The sequence below is a fragment of the Podarcis melisellensis genome, assembly GCF_964234715.1.
Source record: "Podarcis melisellensis genome assembly, chromosome: 3".
NCBI classification, from domain to species: Eukaryota; Metazoa; Chordata; class Lepidosauria; order Squamata; family Lacertidae; genus Podarcis; species Podarcis melisellensis.
In genome coordinates this window covers 5,567,445-5,582,876 of record NC_138530.1, presented here as the reverse complement: position 1 = coordinate 5,582,876, position 15,432 = coordinate 5,567,445, and the positions used below count along the sequence as shown (strand labels likewise).

Here is a 15,432-nt window from a genome sequence, read left to right as displayed (position 1 = left end):
ACAACAAAAGCAGTCCATTTAATAGCAACCTGCCACAACTAATTTAAATTTCAAGAAAACAGCCGCCTGCACTTGCTAAGGCATCGCCGAGAGCCCTTCATTCCCTGCTCTGGTAAAAGAAAGGCAGCGTTCAGTGTCCACTCAACTGTCTCGGTTGCCTTTTGCCTCTCTATCTTCCACAGCTCCTTCCTCAGGTCTGGCACCTTGAAGGTTCTAGGGGAGAAAAATCCAAAACCAAGCATCTTTCATGGCAAATACTGCACTGCCTGCTTTACTGTTTGACACATGACACCTAGTGTCTGTAGGCTTTATTCTTCCGCACCACCAAATTCAATTCCCAGAGCAGGGGTTTGGTAAACTTTGTGTGCTGGATAGATGTGAAATTTTGTGAAAGCATTGTGGGGGACAGTCCTGACACAGATACCATGAGTACATGCTATAACACATAATAAATAATAGTAGTAGTAGTAGTAGTAAAGGTAAAGGGACCCCTGACCATTAGGTCCAGTCACGGATGACTCTGGGGTTGCGGCGCTCATCTCACTTTATTGGCCAAGGGAGCCGGCGTACAGCTTCCGGGTCATGTGGCCAGCATGACTAAGCCGCTTCTGGCAAACCAGAGCAGCGCATGGAAACGCCGTTTACCTTCCCGCTGGAGCGGTACCTATTTATCTACTTGCACTTCTTTGACATGCTTTCGAACTGCTAGGTTGGCAGGGATTCAAACCGCCAACCTTCTGATCGGCAAGCCCTAGGCTCTGTGGTTTAACCCACAGCGCCACCCGCATCCCTTAGTAGTAGTAGTAATTTATTTATACCCTGCCCATCTAGCTGGGTTTCCCTGCATTCAGCCCCTGCTGGACTTGCTAACGGGGAGAAGCTCTTTGTACCCCTCCTCTGTTCACAAGAAGAACATGGATGTCCAATCCTGGATTCAAAGAAAATGTGGGGACTTGGAGGGGGGGTGTTCAGTGTAAGACAGGCCTAGGCAAACTCGGCCCTCCAGATGTTTTGGGACTACAACTCCTATCATCCCTAGCTAACAGGAGCATGGTCAGGGATGATGGGAGTTGCAGTCCCGAAACATCTGGAGGGCCAAGTTTGCCTAGGCCTGGTGTAAGAGATGCCAAGTCAGTGTAAACAGGAACTGAATGGGAAGAGCAAACAGTCTCTCAGGCACTGTGGATTTTTGAGGAGGTATTCAGTGAGACCTTTCATGGAGGCCAAAAGGGATATTGGCAGCACCTTGGCGACCCCTGGTAAAGTGTGTCTGGGCCTGACTAGCGAATAATGATAAGGATAAGGATAATGATAATAATTTATTTATACCGCACCCATCTGGCTGGGTTTCCCCAGCCACTCTGGGGGGTTCCCAACAGAATATTAAAAACACAATACAGCATTAAACATTAAAAATTTCCCTAAACAGAGCTGCCTTTAGATGTCAGATAGTTGTTTATTTCATTGACATCTGATGGGAGGGCGTTCCGCAGAACGGGCACCACTACCAAGGAGACCCCCTGCCTGGTTCCCTGTGGCTTCACTTCTTGCAGGGAGGGAAGCGCCAGAAGGCCCTCGGAGCTGGACCTCAGTGCCCAAACTGAACACTGGAGATGGAGACGCTCCTTCAGGTATACTGGGTTGAAGGCCATTTAGGGCTTTAAAGATCAGGACCAACACTTTGAATTATTCTTGGAAACTGTTAAAAGATGTCTGGAAGTTAGAAGAGACCTGGTAACCAAGACCTATGAGGATCAGTTGGAGGAGTTGGGTATGTTTAGCCTGGAAAAGAGGAGACTGAGTGGAGATGTGGTAGCCATCTTCAAACATCTCAATGGCTGTCCCATGGAAGATGGAACAAGCTTGTTTTCTCCTGCATTTGAGGATAGGACTCAGACCAATGGCTTCAAGTTACAAGAAAGGAGATTCCAACTAAACACACGAAAAAACTTTCTGAGGGTAAGAGCTGTTTAGCAGTGGAATGGGCTTCCTCGGGAGGTGGTGGGCTCTCCTTCCTTGGAAGATTTCAAGCAGAGGTTGGGTGGCCATCTATCATGGATGCTTTAGCTGAGATTCCTGCATTGAAGGGGGCTGGACTAGATGATTCTAAGATTTGTCCAGGTGGAGGCGGGCAAGAGGTTGCAGCTATTAAGTCATCTTTCTGCATTTCAAAATATATATTTTTAAAAATCCCCAGAAAGGGCAAGACACTTGCCTGGAAAGTTGGTGGAGCATTTTCCATTTCAACCTTCAAAGGGGTGAATTCAAGCAACTGGATTTGGAGGAGGCAGCGGCGGGGAGAGAGGGAGAATTAGCCACATGAGTAAGTCACCATCAATCCTAGATTCATAAGAAATACATTATTCAGCAGTCAAAATTGCAAAAAAACAACCACCACAAAACACCCAACCCTTAGAAGATGCACTCTGCATGATTCAGCATTCTATATCTGTAATGCTTTTTAGAAGCAAATTGTAGCCTAAACAGGAGATGAAGGAGAGCTGGAAACCTGAGAGTGGGTTTTGCTCTATAAGACTCACTTTTTCCCTCCTAAAAAGTAAGGGGAAATGTGTGTGCGTCTTATGGAGCGAATGCAGGCTGCGCAGCTATCCCAGGAGCCAGAACAGCAAGAGGGATTGCTGCTTTCACTGCGCAGCGATCCCTCTTGCTGTTCTGGCTTCTGGGATTCAGAATATTTTTTTTCTTGTTTTCCTCCTCTGAAAACTAGGTGCGTCTTGTGGTCTGGTGCGTCTTATAGAGCTAAAAATACGGTATTTTTCCCCCAGCGCAGTTTACCATTTTGAAAGCCACAGTCATCTATCTCACATGACTAAAGTATAAGATTCCTCCCCTATTTCACCCCCCGAAAAGTGGCTGCCGGGAAACAGAATATTGATTTAGAAAGGAGAAGAAACTTTGTTTTCATGTGTGAGTGTGGGTGTTTTTATATCAGGTTAGCCAGATTGATTTGTATGCTGTTGGCAGATTCTTGTCGTTGTCTTGTTGGGCTGTGTATGTGATAAAGGGGTGAAGGCGTCTTCTTCCATATGTCCCCATGTCAGTTTCAGTTTATTGGTTAGTTTTTTTCTAATAAGGTTATTTCCCATACTGTTTGGTACCATTGGCCCATGCTTACTCCTGACAGGTCTCTCCAGTGTCTGGCTATAGTGTTTCGGGCTACTGAGAGTAAGTGGGTTATGAGCTCTTTGTGATGAGAGAGGGCATTATTATCTTGGAAGATTTTTTTTTTTAGAAAAAAACTATTTAACATAATTGTTACAAAATATAAGCAAAATATTGCAAATACATACACATATATTTAAAATAAGCACATATATTTGAAAAGGGAACAAAAGAGAAAAGAAGAAGAAAAGAAAAAATAAAGAGAAAAGAAGAAAAGTTGGAAGATTTTCTTCCAAGTTTATTCTACAAATATCTCAATATGAAAATAATAATAAAATTTCATTGATTGACTTCCATCGCTTACACTGCACTTCCTATATACATTTTAAGCAAGATTGTATCTGTTATTCCGTATTTTTCCCATTCAATCTCACACAAATATTCTAATCAATGTTTTCTAAATCTTTCATAAATCTATTCTATACACAACCAATACCTTACATTTAATCCTTGTCTACATAAATAGTCATTTAAACATTTCCATTGTTTCTGGATTATATTTTTCGGTTTTTGTCTTATCAAATCAGTCAACTTTGCTAATTCCAAGTATTAATCGCATAATTTATTCAACCATTCTTCTTTGGTTGGAACATAATTTCCTTTCCAATTATTGGCTATCAACATTCTCGCTGCTGTTGTCGCGTACAAGAAAACATTAATCTTGGAAGAGGTTTGGTAGGGCCAGTTCTGGGGTGAAAGGAGAAGAAACAGAGAAGGTTGCCTTGAGTGTCTAAGGTTGGTGAGATCGCAAGGAGCCCCTAAGGCCTGGCAAATGAAGCTAAGATCCTGCCCCCCCCATCTCCCTCCAATTTGGGCATTCCCTCCCACCTGTTCTTATCACAACCTGCAGTGCATTAGCAATTCAAACAATTCCCTGCAGCCCAGGCCAGACACCAAGAGATTTCTCTACTCACCGTACTTTCCATTTTTTCAAATAGCTGGCTGGAGAAGGGAAGATAAGAATGAAAAAGGGATGTTAGGACCCTCATACACAAGGATTTTAAATGCCATTTTTAAACTTATAAACACCATCCCCAACTCCTTGAAAGATTCCATCAACGGTGTCTCCAAAAAAATTACACATCACTTGGGAAGACAGGCAAACTAATGCCAGTGTACTGGAAGAAGCAAAGATCACCAGTGTCGAAGCAATGATTCTTCAACATCAACTTAGCTTTTGGCTAAGCTAAGAGACAATCTACGAGAGAAGGACAAAAAGGACTTCAAAAGAGTCTGGGAACCATTTATAGTTTATTTCCGAAACAACAGAATGGACTGGATTCACTGGCAGGATTTGAATAAACTTTCACAATTTCATTTGAGTAACAGATATTTCAGAGAAATGAAAAGGGATTTTAGGAAAAGCAGGATACGATAGATAAAACTAAATAACTCAACAGAATTGAGAGAAGTTGAAAGGAGGGGGGAGAATAATTGTAAATAACATGATGAATGAGATTTGTATCATTAATTATTATGAAATTCAATAAATATTCAAAATAAATAAATAAGGCCCAGTTGTGAATCCCCATGCAGGCCACTCGTTTCTGCATGTGATGGACCAGAGTCTAATTGCTTTCCTCAAAACATTAGAAAGGCTCCCTGTGCTCTTTTCCCCATAGGAATTCATGTTAAGGAGAACGGCACAGGATTATTTCTGCATTTTGAGAATGGCTCGGGTGTACGTCTCTGAAGTTCTATTGATTCAGCTGGCCTTTAAAGCTAGACTTAAACTGGTAGAGTTGAGGGTGTTTGTACACACACCCTGCACATAATTGGTTGACACTGATAGTCCCCAATCGCCCCATAACACAAAATTAAATTTTGTGACTTACAGGGAACTAGCCAATAGGGACTGTCCCTAGCATGAGGAAGCAGCAAGAGAGAAGTGCCAAAATAATGGGTTACAAATAAGTCCATCGGAGTATCAACAGGAGGATTTGGAGCATCTGTGCAACAGGCACACCTGCAAACAGTATTATGCGCGGCCAATTCCACTGCTCAAAGGTCTAGAATGCACATTTATATTGTATCCCCTGCTCAATAACACGAGCATCAGAAAGGGTGCACACTCACCAGTCCCAGTCTCTCTGCAGCTGGTAAATGCTCTCCTGCAGAAGGTTGTCTGCCATTGTCTAAACATAGAAAAGATCGCACAATACTGGCTATGTTCCTTGCAAACTCCTTTGATCCCAAGGTGCACTTTAACCTAATGATTTTGTTAAAACCTGCTTTTGGAGCTACCCTCATTGGGTGGATGAGGAATGTGTGCCTCCAGTTTTAAGGTGGCAAAAAGTGACTTGGGACATAGGCACAGTGTACCTATAAGGGACAGGGGAAAATTCAGTTCAGTTCATATTTTAAACATCGTGTTTTAAAGATCTCATTTTAACAAGGACTTCCCTAGATTTGGCCTTCCCAAAACTATCGGTTTCTGCATTATCCCCTCAGAAGTGGCGGCCCATTCTGGCAGAAAATAAAAACATTCCTGTTTTTTTAAAAATAATAATAACCAAAAGTTACTTAACCAAACTCCCTTGGATTCTGCCTCAAATTTGGCAGTCTTGATCCACTCTTGGCCTGCAAATTTCACCCACTTATGTAAGAAGAGGGGTAAATATATAGCCATTTTTAGATTCCCCGTTGTAGTCAATGAGGTCAAAACAGAGTTTTGGGTTTAACAGATCAGATTCAGATCTGAATAATGAACTGGAGTTACACACAGCAGATCCAAAACAGATTGGGCTGCTTCCAAATGCTACAGATACAGATGAAAGATGAATCTTGCAGTTTTCTCCACATCCCTGGTCCTTAATGAATACAGTGTCACTGAACATCCTTGGCATGTTTTCATCTAATAGAAAACACCAGTACTGCATAAGAAGAACTTACCAGAAACCACCTGGCTTTCGTCGTTCCCAGACTCTGGACACAGAAACTTTCTCAGACTCCAGTTCTTCTGAACTGATGACGCAACTACGAGACTGGAATTCTGAGCAAACCAATGTCTCACCGCCACCAACGGTCACACAGCTCCATAGCAACGCAATACTCATTTGGAAAGGAAACCATCTTGCGGCTTCAGGAATGGCTGACCACACTGGGTATCAGAAAATTGGTTTAGATGGACTTTCAGCCTGACCCTGTTGCGCTGCTCTTATCCAGACTATACAACCAACAAGAGATACTTGGAAAGAAATTTTTTGGCTAGCCACAAAGGGTGGTGTTCAACTAGCTGTTACTCAGAGCAGACCCACTGAAATCAATTACAGTGGTAGTGTCCATTAATTTTGATGGGCCAGATTCAGCTACCACATTCCAGCACCAAAAACCAGCACAAGGACTGCTGCTAGCACACTAGGGCTTCCCTCTGACCTAGCCCCCCCCCCCCAAATCTGCTCTGGAGGGTCAGGGAACCCCCAGAACAGTACAGGGGGTGAGATCCTCAATGACATCCTCAAAGCTATTTCTTTTTTGGCCAGCCATGGATGTTGTGGTATCATCCTAATAGATACTGAGATTTGGTCAGACAGGTGCACTCTGCGCATGCTCATGTCATTTATTTCTGGGGCTCACAATTTCTTTTCAAATCTACGTCAGCCTCCCAGATCTAGAAAGCTAACTTAAAATTCCCCCTTTCTGCCACAAGCTCACCTTATAATATTGGGTAAATTACTCCTGGTACCATGTCAAAAAGGGACGCGGGTGGCGCTGTGGGTTAAACCACAGAGCCTAGGACTTGCTGATCAGAAGGCCAGCGGTTTGAATCCCCGTGACGGGGTGAGCTCCCGTTGCTCGGTCCCTGCTCCTGCCAACCCAGCAGTTCAAAAGCATGTCAAAGTGCAAGTAGATAAATAGGTACCACTCCGGCGGGAAGGTAAACGGCGTTTCCGTGCGCTGCTCTGGTTCGCCAGAAGCAGCTTAGTCATGCTGGTCACATGACCCGGAAGCTGTACACCGGCTCCCTGTGCCAATAAAGCGAGATGAGCGCCGCAACCCCAGAGTCATTCACGACAGGACCTAATGGTCAGGGGTCCCTTTACCTTTATCTTACTCTAAAGGCTACCAACTGTATTACCACCTAAACCTTGGTGAATTACCACAAATGATGCAACTGCACCAAACCTTTTAGCCTTTAAAGTGCTGTTCCTTTTGTTGTTTCCCTAAAATTACAGATGAAGGACTATAAAAAAACTACAAAAATAGGAATGTTTCAAATGAGAACTCAAGTGTAGAGACCTTATATATAGTATGGGAGCATGGAATGCACTTCCAGTACGTTTCTGAGCACAATTTAAAGTGTGATATACAAATATAATTCATTCTGCTGCTGACAAAATGCAAAGTGTTGGTGCTGACCTTTAAAGCCCTAAACAGCCTTGGCCCAGTATACCTGAAGGAACGTCTCCACCCCCATCATTCAGCCCAGATACTGAGGTCCAGCTCCGAGGGCCTTCTGGCGGTTCCCTGCCTGTGAGAAGCGAGGTGATAGGGAACCAGGCAGAGGGCCTTCTTGGTGGTGGCGCCCGCCCTGTGGAACGCCTTCCCATCAGGTGTCAAGGAGATAAACAACTATCTGACTTTTAGAAGACATCCAAAGGCAGCCCAGTTTAGAGAAGTTTTTAATGCTTGACATTTTATCGTGATTTTAATACAGTCATACCTCATGTTAAGTTTGCTTCATATTACGTTCTTTCAGGTTACGTCCCGCGGCAACACGGAAGTACTGGAAAGGGTTACTTCTGGGTTTCGCTGCTCGTGCATGCGCAGAATGCAAAATGGCATCACGCGCTTGCGCAGAAGCAGCAAATCGCAACCCGTGCATGCATAGACTTGCCGCTGCAGGTTGCGCTCTTTTCATGTTGCGAACGGGCCTCCGGAATGGATCCCATTCGCAACCAGAGGTACCACTGCATTCTGTTGGGAGCTGCCCAGAGTGGCTGGGGAAACCCAGCCAGATGGGCGGGGTATAAATAATAAATTATTATTACTCTGCCTGAACACCTGACCCAGGTAAGCCTTTCCCAGCAGGCAGCCACACACTGGATTTGCTGAGGATCAATATGTAAAGTCTGTTTGTAGTCATGAATATCCTAGATGTGATGCAAGGGACGCCAAGGGTCATCTAGTCTGACCCCCTGCAATCACAGCTGAAGGGCCCCTGACAGATCGCCATCCAACCTGGTTAAAAGCCTCAAATGAAGTAGAGTCCAGTACCTTCAGAGGGAGTCCACTCCATGTTGAGCAGCTCTTCCTTTCAGGAAGTTATTCCTGTTTTGATTTCAATATAGTATAACTTAGCATTGCTCTTCTTATGAGAATATCCACCTATGGGCAGCTATAGAAATTAAATAATGCAGACAGCACTGGTAGCAGGTGACTCTGGTTAACATCTGGGTTGCAGGGTAAATAGAAGCAAACACAGTCGCCTTTGCATTTAGGATTTTATTCAAGTAACCATTATTGATGTCTTACAATAGATGGGGGGGCCGTGGAGAAAACAAAATCCTAAAAACTGGCACATGAGTGATACAGAAGCCAAGTAGCAAAGCTCTTCTCAGAAACAGGAATTTATTTTTGTTGAAACAAAACTGCAGAACTTGGAAAGATGCAAAATGAGGTGGTTTGCTTACTTCCAACTAAATACATCAAGCTGTAAACCAACAGGATTTAGTTGCACTGCACATTGGGGTCAAAACCCAAATGACAGAACCCTCTTAAATGTGTCGTCATATGAATAGTAACTGCCTCTACAGCCCAAATCTTAACATAGACACCTCCTCTTATTCACCTCTCACCCTCACAGGATAAAGGACACTGGGAAACATTTTGCTCGTGAATTACTGCTTCTTATTTATATTGTTCATTGAACGTAGTTAAAGGAAATGGAGAAAGCAAAACAAGAAACGTATTTGATCAAGTTCAACTTTGTAAGACCCACTGGGCCAAATCTTTTAAAATTTGAACTGTTTGGCAACAAAGAATTGAACAGAAGTTCAAATTTCTCTTGGAACTGTAAATATTACGGGCAAAATCTGAACATGGCAACACATAGTTTTTTTCAGATGAAGGTACTTTGGGTAAGAAACGAATGAAAGAAGTGCATCCTGGTACCTAACTGAGAAAGGGAGAGGGGGTTGCAGCAGATAGCCCATTGTGTACTTCTTATATGAAGATGCTGAATGCAGGAAGCCGACTGGATCAGGCCAAACACATCTGTGTGATCCAGCTCGGTTAAAAATGCCTCTCCCATGCCAGCTTCTCCCCACCCCATATTTTGAGTGTCTAAAATATCAAGCCTACAGACATGGTCCAAAAGGATTGTCAAGTGAAATATGCTAATATAACTATATTTCTAACTCTCAAGGAAATTTTAATCCCTCTAAATGGCCAAGATAATCTGCATCAGCCTAGAACACCTGGAGTCGGCATCAGCCATTATTATTATTACTACTACCACTTAAATCTGTATACCATCCTAAACCCGCAGCCATGTTATCCAAAAGATGAAGTGAATAAACATTGTTCTTTATTTTGCAAGGGCAGATTGATCTAATGTTTAAGATTGCACCCCATGATCAACACAACTGGACGCTCAGCTGACTGGCAAAGTGTGCTTAAGGTGAGCCCCACAGATGACCTGTTCACCCCATAGATTGAGTCCATTCTCCCCATAATGATCACCCACTGTCTATTCCCATTATGTAGCAGCTTCAGGGTTAAGACCACACTGTACATGTCATCCTCAACACCCTCAATCAATGTATCAACTGCAACCTGGAATAAGGTCTCAAGGAGATGTGCGCATAAAATAATTTAAAAGTCAAGAACGCAAACACATTTAAAACAAGGTGAAAACAGGGCAAAGTAAAGACTCATTTATCCAGGTGGGAAAGACTATCAGAATAGAAATATCCCCAATTATTTCCAGAAAGTGCGGACAGTGAGAGGCTGTAATATCTCTATGTGAATACAATTCCACAGAAAATTATCCAGTAACTAAGTCAAATATTTTATCACATGGAAGAGATACTCAAGAGGGAGAGGAGACTGTCCTGTGAACATTTGTTGGAGCCTGAGGCAAACAAGTTGCACATTATGAGACAGGAATGATGTTTTTCTGTGAAACCCGGGAGCTACACAGCGCCCAGAAGTGCTTTTGAAATTATCTATGTGGGTGCACAGGAGATGAGGGGCAAACAGGAAGAAAGATGAACGGAGATATGAGCAAGCCTTCCTAGAAGATGGTATTCTGGTGCTGTGCTGCTTCAAGACTTCAAATCAGATGAACACTCAGTATGGCTCTGCCCAGGTCCTGCCAGCTGATCACTTGAGGCTGCATCGCACCTGGAGAGTCAGTTGACCTGGGCAACCCTGGAAATGGAGCGGGCCGAGTCGAGGAAGGTGAACATGGTGTTCACCAGGTCTGGTAGATCATAATCGTGTTTCCATCCCCAATCTTGACGGGCATTGCTGTCGTCAAAAATCATCGGCCAACTGTCAGCTGTAGCACGGGGGGGACGGGACAAAACAGATTGTGTCATAAGCAAATTCCTCCTCGTTTTATGCTTAATTCAATAACTTCAGTGGCTCTCCCCACCCCCCACCCCCAAAAAACCCGGGTTTGCTTTTCTACTTTTAAAAGGAACAGCAGCTTCAGGAGGGAGAAGTTTTGAAACAGGAAGGGGAGAGGGCACAAATCTTCTCTCATCTCTTTACCAAAAAATAATGTTCCAAAGGGAGGAGTTTCCTTCTTTCACTGGGATCTATAGATTATATACAAGGTATCTGTAGGTCTGTTTGTGATGGTAAATGTCTATGGAACACAGCCCCCCCCCCTTCATTTGAATGTCACCTCCTTCATGAAGTAGGAAAAGCTTCTGCCTAGGTTTTAATGAACACATTTCCCCACTTGGCCCAAAGTAAAGCAATTTTCACCTGGCATTAACTGAGAGATGTTGCCTTTGGGGTGCGGGGAGGAAGAGAAGATTCTTGTGGCCCTGCAAGGTTTTCACTGGAATGTGTTGCACATTTTATGACGACATTTTACTATTTTATAAAACCCAGTGGTTTTTGCCATACCATTTTGAGGCTGTGCTTCCCACGCACCCCAGTATATCTTTTAATGCTTTCCTGTCTCCCAAGAGCAAATTTGAGCATCCCCATTGCCTATATAGCACCAGACCACTGCAGAACACAACCCACCAACTCTTCTTAGCAGGAACGAATGCTCCTCTGATTGATCTGACTCCTACATTGCTCACTACGGATAAAATCCGACATAATCCACCTGTAAGACTCCTTTCTTGTTATCAAGATGCCTTACAAAGTCAGACCTTTGGATCTGCCAAACCAACTGTATGCCAATTGACAGGAGTCTACCAGCTGAAAAGTGTTTTTCCAGGTGCAGCCTTGCTATCCAAGTCCCCCACCTTCACTTCACAACTTTTAAGTACTACTTAGATCAGCCTTAACCAACCTGACGGCCTTCAGAAGTTGTGGGTTAGAGCCATGTTGGCTGGGGCCAATGGAAGCTATAGTCCAAAAGTTCTGGAAGGCACCAGGTTAGTGAAGGCTAGTTACATCATGCCTTGGCCCAAAGCCCGGTGCCATTCATATGAAGGAGCGTCTCCATCCCCATCGTTCTGCCCAGACACTGAGGTCTAGCGCTGAGGGCCTTCTGGCGGTTCCTTCACTGCGAGAAGCCAAGTTACAGGGAACCAGGCAGAGGGCATTCTCAGTAGTGGCACCTGCCCTGTGGAACACCCTCCCACCAGATGTCAAAGAGAAGAACAACTACCAGACTTTTAGAAGACATCTGAAGGCATCCCTCTTTAGGGAAGCTTTTAATGTTTAACAGACCACTGTATTTTAGTACTTTGTTGGAAGCTGCCCAGAGTGGCTGGGAAGCCCAGCCAGATGGGCGGGGTATAAATAATAAATGATGATGATGATGATGATGATGATGATGAAAAGAAACAATGGGATAGAGCCGAGAGGAACACCCAGACCCAACTACATCTAGCCTATTTTAAGACCCAGCAACAAGATGAACACACATTGCAGCGAAAGATCAGAGCCCAGTACTGACCTATGGCTTGTCTGACAGCATCTACTTTGTAGGAAACTTCAAGTTCTGGAATATGCTTCTGGACCTCTTGAACCAGCTCCTCGGGAGTAAAACTCAAAGCGCTGATGTTGTATGTCCTCATGCTTAGCCCTTCGGCAGGGGCTTCCATGACCTCCAAGGTAGCTCTCAGGCAGTCATCAATGTACATCATTGGGAGGCGGGTGTCGGGTTTGAGGTTGCACTGGAACTTGCCCGTCTTTATCGCATCGTGGAAGATTTGGACGGCATAATCTGGAGACGAGGAAAGTTAAACAATGTTAACTGGTAATGCAGCTGTAAGAATATAAAAAGAGCCTTTCGGATGAGGCCAATGGCCCATCTTACACTAGCTGGCAAACCTAGACAGCATCTTAAAAAGCAGAGGCATCACCTTGCCGACAAAGGTCCGTATAGTTAAAGCTATGGTTTTCCCAGTGGTGATTTATGGAAGTGAGAGCTGGACCATAAAGAAGGCTGATCACCAAAGAATTGATGCGTTTGAATTCTGGTGCTGCAGGAGACTCTTGAGAGTCCCATGGACTGCAAGATCAAACCTCTCCATTCTGAAGGAAATCAGCCCTGAGTGCTCACTGGAAGGACAGATCCTGAAGCTGAGGCTCCAATACTTTGGCCACCTCATGAGAAGAGAAGACTCCCTGGAAAAGACCCTGATGTTGGGAAAGATGGAGGGCACAAGGAGAAGGGGACGACAGAGGACGAGATGGTTGGACAGTGTTCTCGAAGTTACCAGCCTGAGTTTGACCAAACTGCGGGAGGCAGTGGAAGACAGGAATGCCTGGCGTGCTCTGGTCCATGGGGTCACGAAGAGTCAGACACGACTAAACGACTAAACAACAACAACAGTAGCTGGCCAGATACCTACGGGAAGCTGGCAAGCAGGACCCAAGCAATAAGAGCACTATTTATTCCTGCCATTTCCAATAAATGGTATTCGGATGCATTCTGCCTCCAACTGTAGAAGCAGAGCATAGCCATCGTGGCTAGTAGCCACTGGCAGCAGTCACCTGCATGAATTTGTCTACTCCTCCTGTAAAGCCATCCAAGTAGACGGCCATCTCTGTCACACACAGCGAAGAAGGAGCTACTGAATGCCTCTCTCTCCTTGATGTTCATCTTCCCTTACATACCATTTCCCCTAACAGTTAAGAAGTAAAGTTACTGACTAGGGCAAGGATAACCAGGCAAAGGGTCTTTTCGGTAGTGGCACCCATGCCCTGTGGAAAGCTCTCCCACCAGATGTCAAGGATCAAGGAAATAAACTATCTGAATTTTAGAAGACATCTGAAGGCAGCCCTGTTTAGGGATGTTTTTAATGTTTGATCTTTTATTGTGTTTTTAATATTCTGTTGGGAGCCACCCAGAGTGGCTGAGAAGGTCTGGCCAGATGGACAGGGGAATACATTATTATTAATTATTATTATTATTAACATGAGGACCTCCAGATATTGTGGACTACTCTTCCCATAATCTCTGGTCACTGACCATGCTGGCTGGGGCCAATGGGAGTTGGAATCCACAGAAGGTATCACACTGGCTATTCCTGCACTAGAGAAAGAAACAAAGGATGATAAACAATGACTGGATTGTTTATGTGTGTGAGATACCTATTCCCTCCATCGTTCCCTTCTCCTACAGCACATGAAATGTTCTGCCATGATCTAAGGCAAGACCCCCTTTTCCCCCCTAACCCTAACCCCCCTCCCTCTTAATATCACTATTGTATTTTATAGGCTAACTTAATCTGTCCAGGCAGCATTGGCCCCCTTACCAGTTGTTCCCCCACCAGGCTGGGAATCAGCTGAGATAATACCAGGGTATCTTAGGCACCGGAAGTCTAGTCCATACCTGTAATGGTAATACTGAACAAGGGGGGAAAAGATACAATTAGCTACTAATTCTTCTATAGTAGCAACTCTAGCTACCTGGTCTTAGTGGCTTCTTAAAATGTTTATAGAGGAAATTAGGGAAACAGACTAATTTTAGGAGCAAAAAAAGGGACGTTTGCTGCAACAAAGTCTTGTGGCACCTTCAAAACTGAGAAATTAATTGTGGCTGATGACAGCATTTCACAACCTATCAGCTATTTTTATTTAATTAATTAAATTTATATCCCTGCCTTTCCTCCATCAAGGAACCCAAAGCAGCGTACATGCAGGTCCCACTTTCCGAATGCTCACAATGTGAAAAAGCAATTATCCAAAGTGAAGAACTGGTATCTAAACCTCACTAAGCACACCACAGATTCAGCTATCAGAGCAGATGGAGTTTTCTCACTTTCTTACTTGTTTATGTTATGCTAAATTGTGGCAGCCATATGGGAGGGAAACAACCATGCAGGGAGATTGGACAAATCAGTTTTTCCTTTATCTCTTCTTTGCTGTTTGGCTGCAGCCATTTCAGGAAGAAACCGTGGAGGGAGCAGGGAGAGAGACTGGACTAATCACGGATTAGAAATGTTCCCATAGGAAATATTGAAAATCGTCAGCTTACTATGCAAACACTTGCCTAGCGAACCATTTCCTGGGAACGCATTGTGTCCAGAAAGCGGGACTTGCATGTACATGTGGTTCTCAGGCAGGCAGTCCATCCACAAACCAACCAGAGCCAGACCTGCTTAACTTCAGCAAGGTGGTGGCCTCATGTACCTTCATAAACATAGCTACTGTCATTGGTAATACATGAGTTTGTTGTTTACATTCTCTCTCTTAAAATGGAAAAAGGCCTGAAAAGTTAAGAATGTCAGTCCAGATTTCATGGAGTGGGAGGAGAGAGGGAATGTTCCACAGTGCATTTCACCTTTTCATACAGTCATACCTTGGAAGTCGAATGGAATCCGTTCCAGAAGTCCTTTCGACTTCAAACATTCGGAAACCAAAGCGCGACTTCCGATTGGCTGCAGGAAGCTCCTGCAGCCAATCGGAAACCGCAGAGGAGGTACAGCTTCCGAAAACCGGAACACTCACTTCCGGGTTTCGATCATTCAGGAGCTGATTTGTTCGGGAGCCAAGGCGTTTGAGATCCAAGGTACGACTGTACTGGCATTTGATGAATTCTCTTGGGTTAAGATGCCATTGGTACAGGTAATTCAAACAAAATACAAGAAATTCATTTAAGCAACT

At 44.1% G+C, this 15,432-nt stretch overlaps 2 protein-coding genes and 1 long non-coding RNA gene across 9 annotated transcripts in view; all 3 read right to left on the bottom strand.

Annotated features, from left to right (window-relative positions):
- The window catches only part of LOC309365574 (uncharacterized protein), an 87,616-nt gene that overhangs the window by 47,174 nt on the left and 25,010 nt on the right, over nt 1–15,432 (bottom strand). The gene's annotated exons all lie outside the window — the stretch shown is intronic.
- On the bottom strand, nt 1,905–6,364 carry LOC309365947. Of its 5 annotated transcripts, none has more exons than XR_014166314.1 (5): nt 6,076–6,364; nt 5,260–5,318; nt 5,019–5,149; nt 4,098–4,125; nt 1,905–2,340 (listed from the first exon to the last, which is right to left on the bottom strand). It is a non-coding gene; the product is annotated as an uncharacterized lncRNA (long non-coding RNA). The 5 variants fall into 5 exon arrangements; XR_014166315.1 differs by having other exon boundaries at nt 5,019–5,044; XR_014166316.1 differs by having other exon boundaries at nt 1,905–2,272; nt 5,019–5,044.
- Nucleotides 8,614–15,432, bottom strand: part of LOC309365793 (L-threonine 3-dehydrogenase, mitochondrial-like) — a 209,300-nt gene continuing 202,481 nt past the window's right edge. For all 3 annotated transcript variants that reach the window (XM_081904282.1, XM_081904281.1, XM_081904280.1), the window contains exons 7-9: nt 14,082–14,172; nt 12,275–12,544; nt 8,614–10,687 (exon numbers count right to left, since the gene is read on the bottom strand). In XM_081904282.1, the coding sequence (XP_081760408.1) occupies nt 10,539–10,687; nt 12,275–12,544; nt 14,082–14,172 (510 nt within the window). In that variant the 3' untranslated portion in view covers nt 8,614–10,538. The remainder of the gene's footprint in view (nt 10,688–12,274; nt 12,545–14,081; nt 14,173–15,432) is intronic.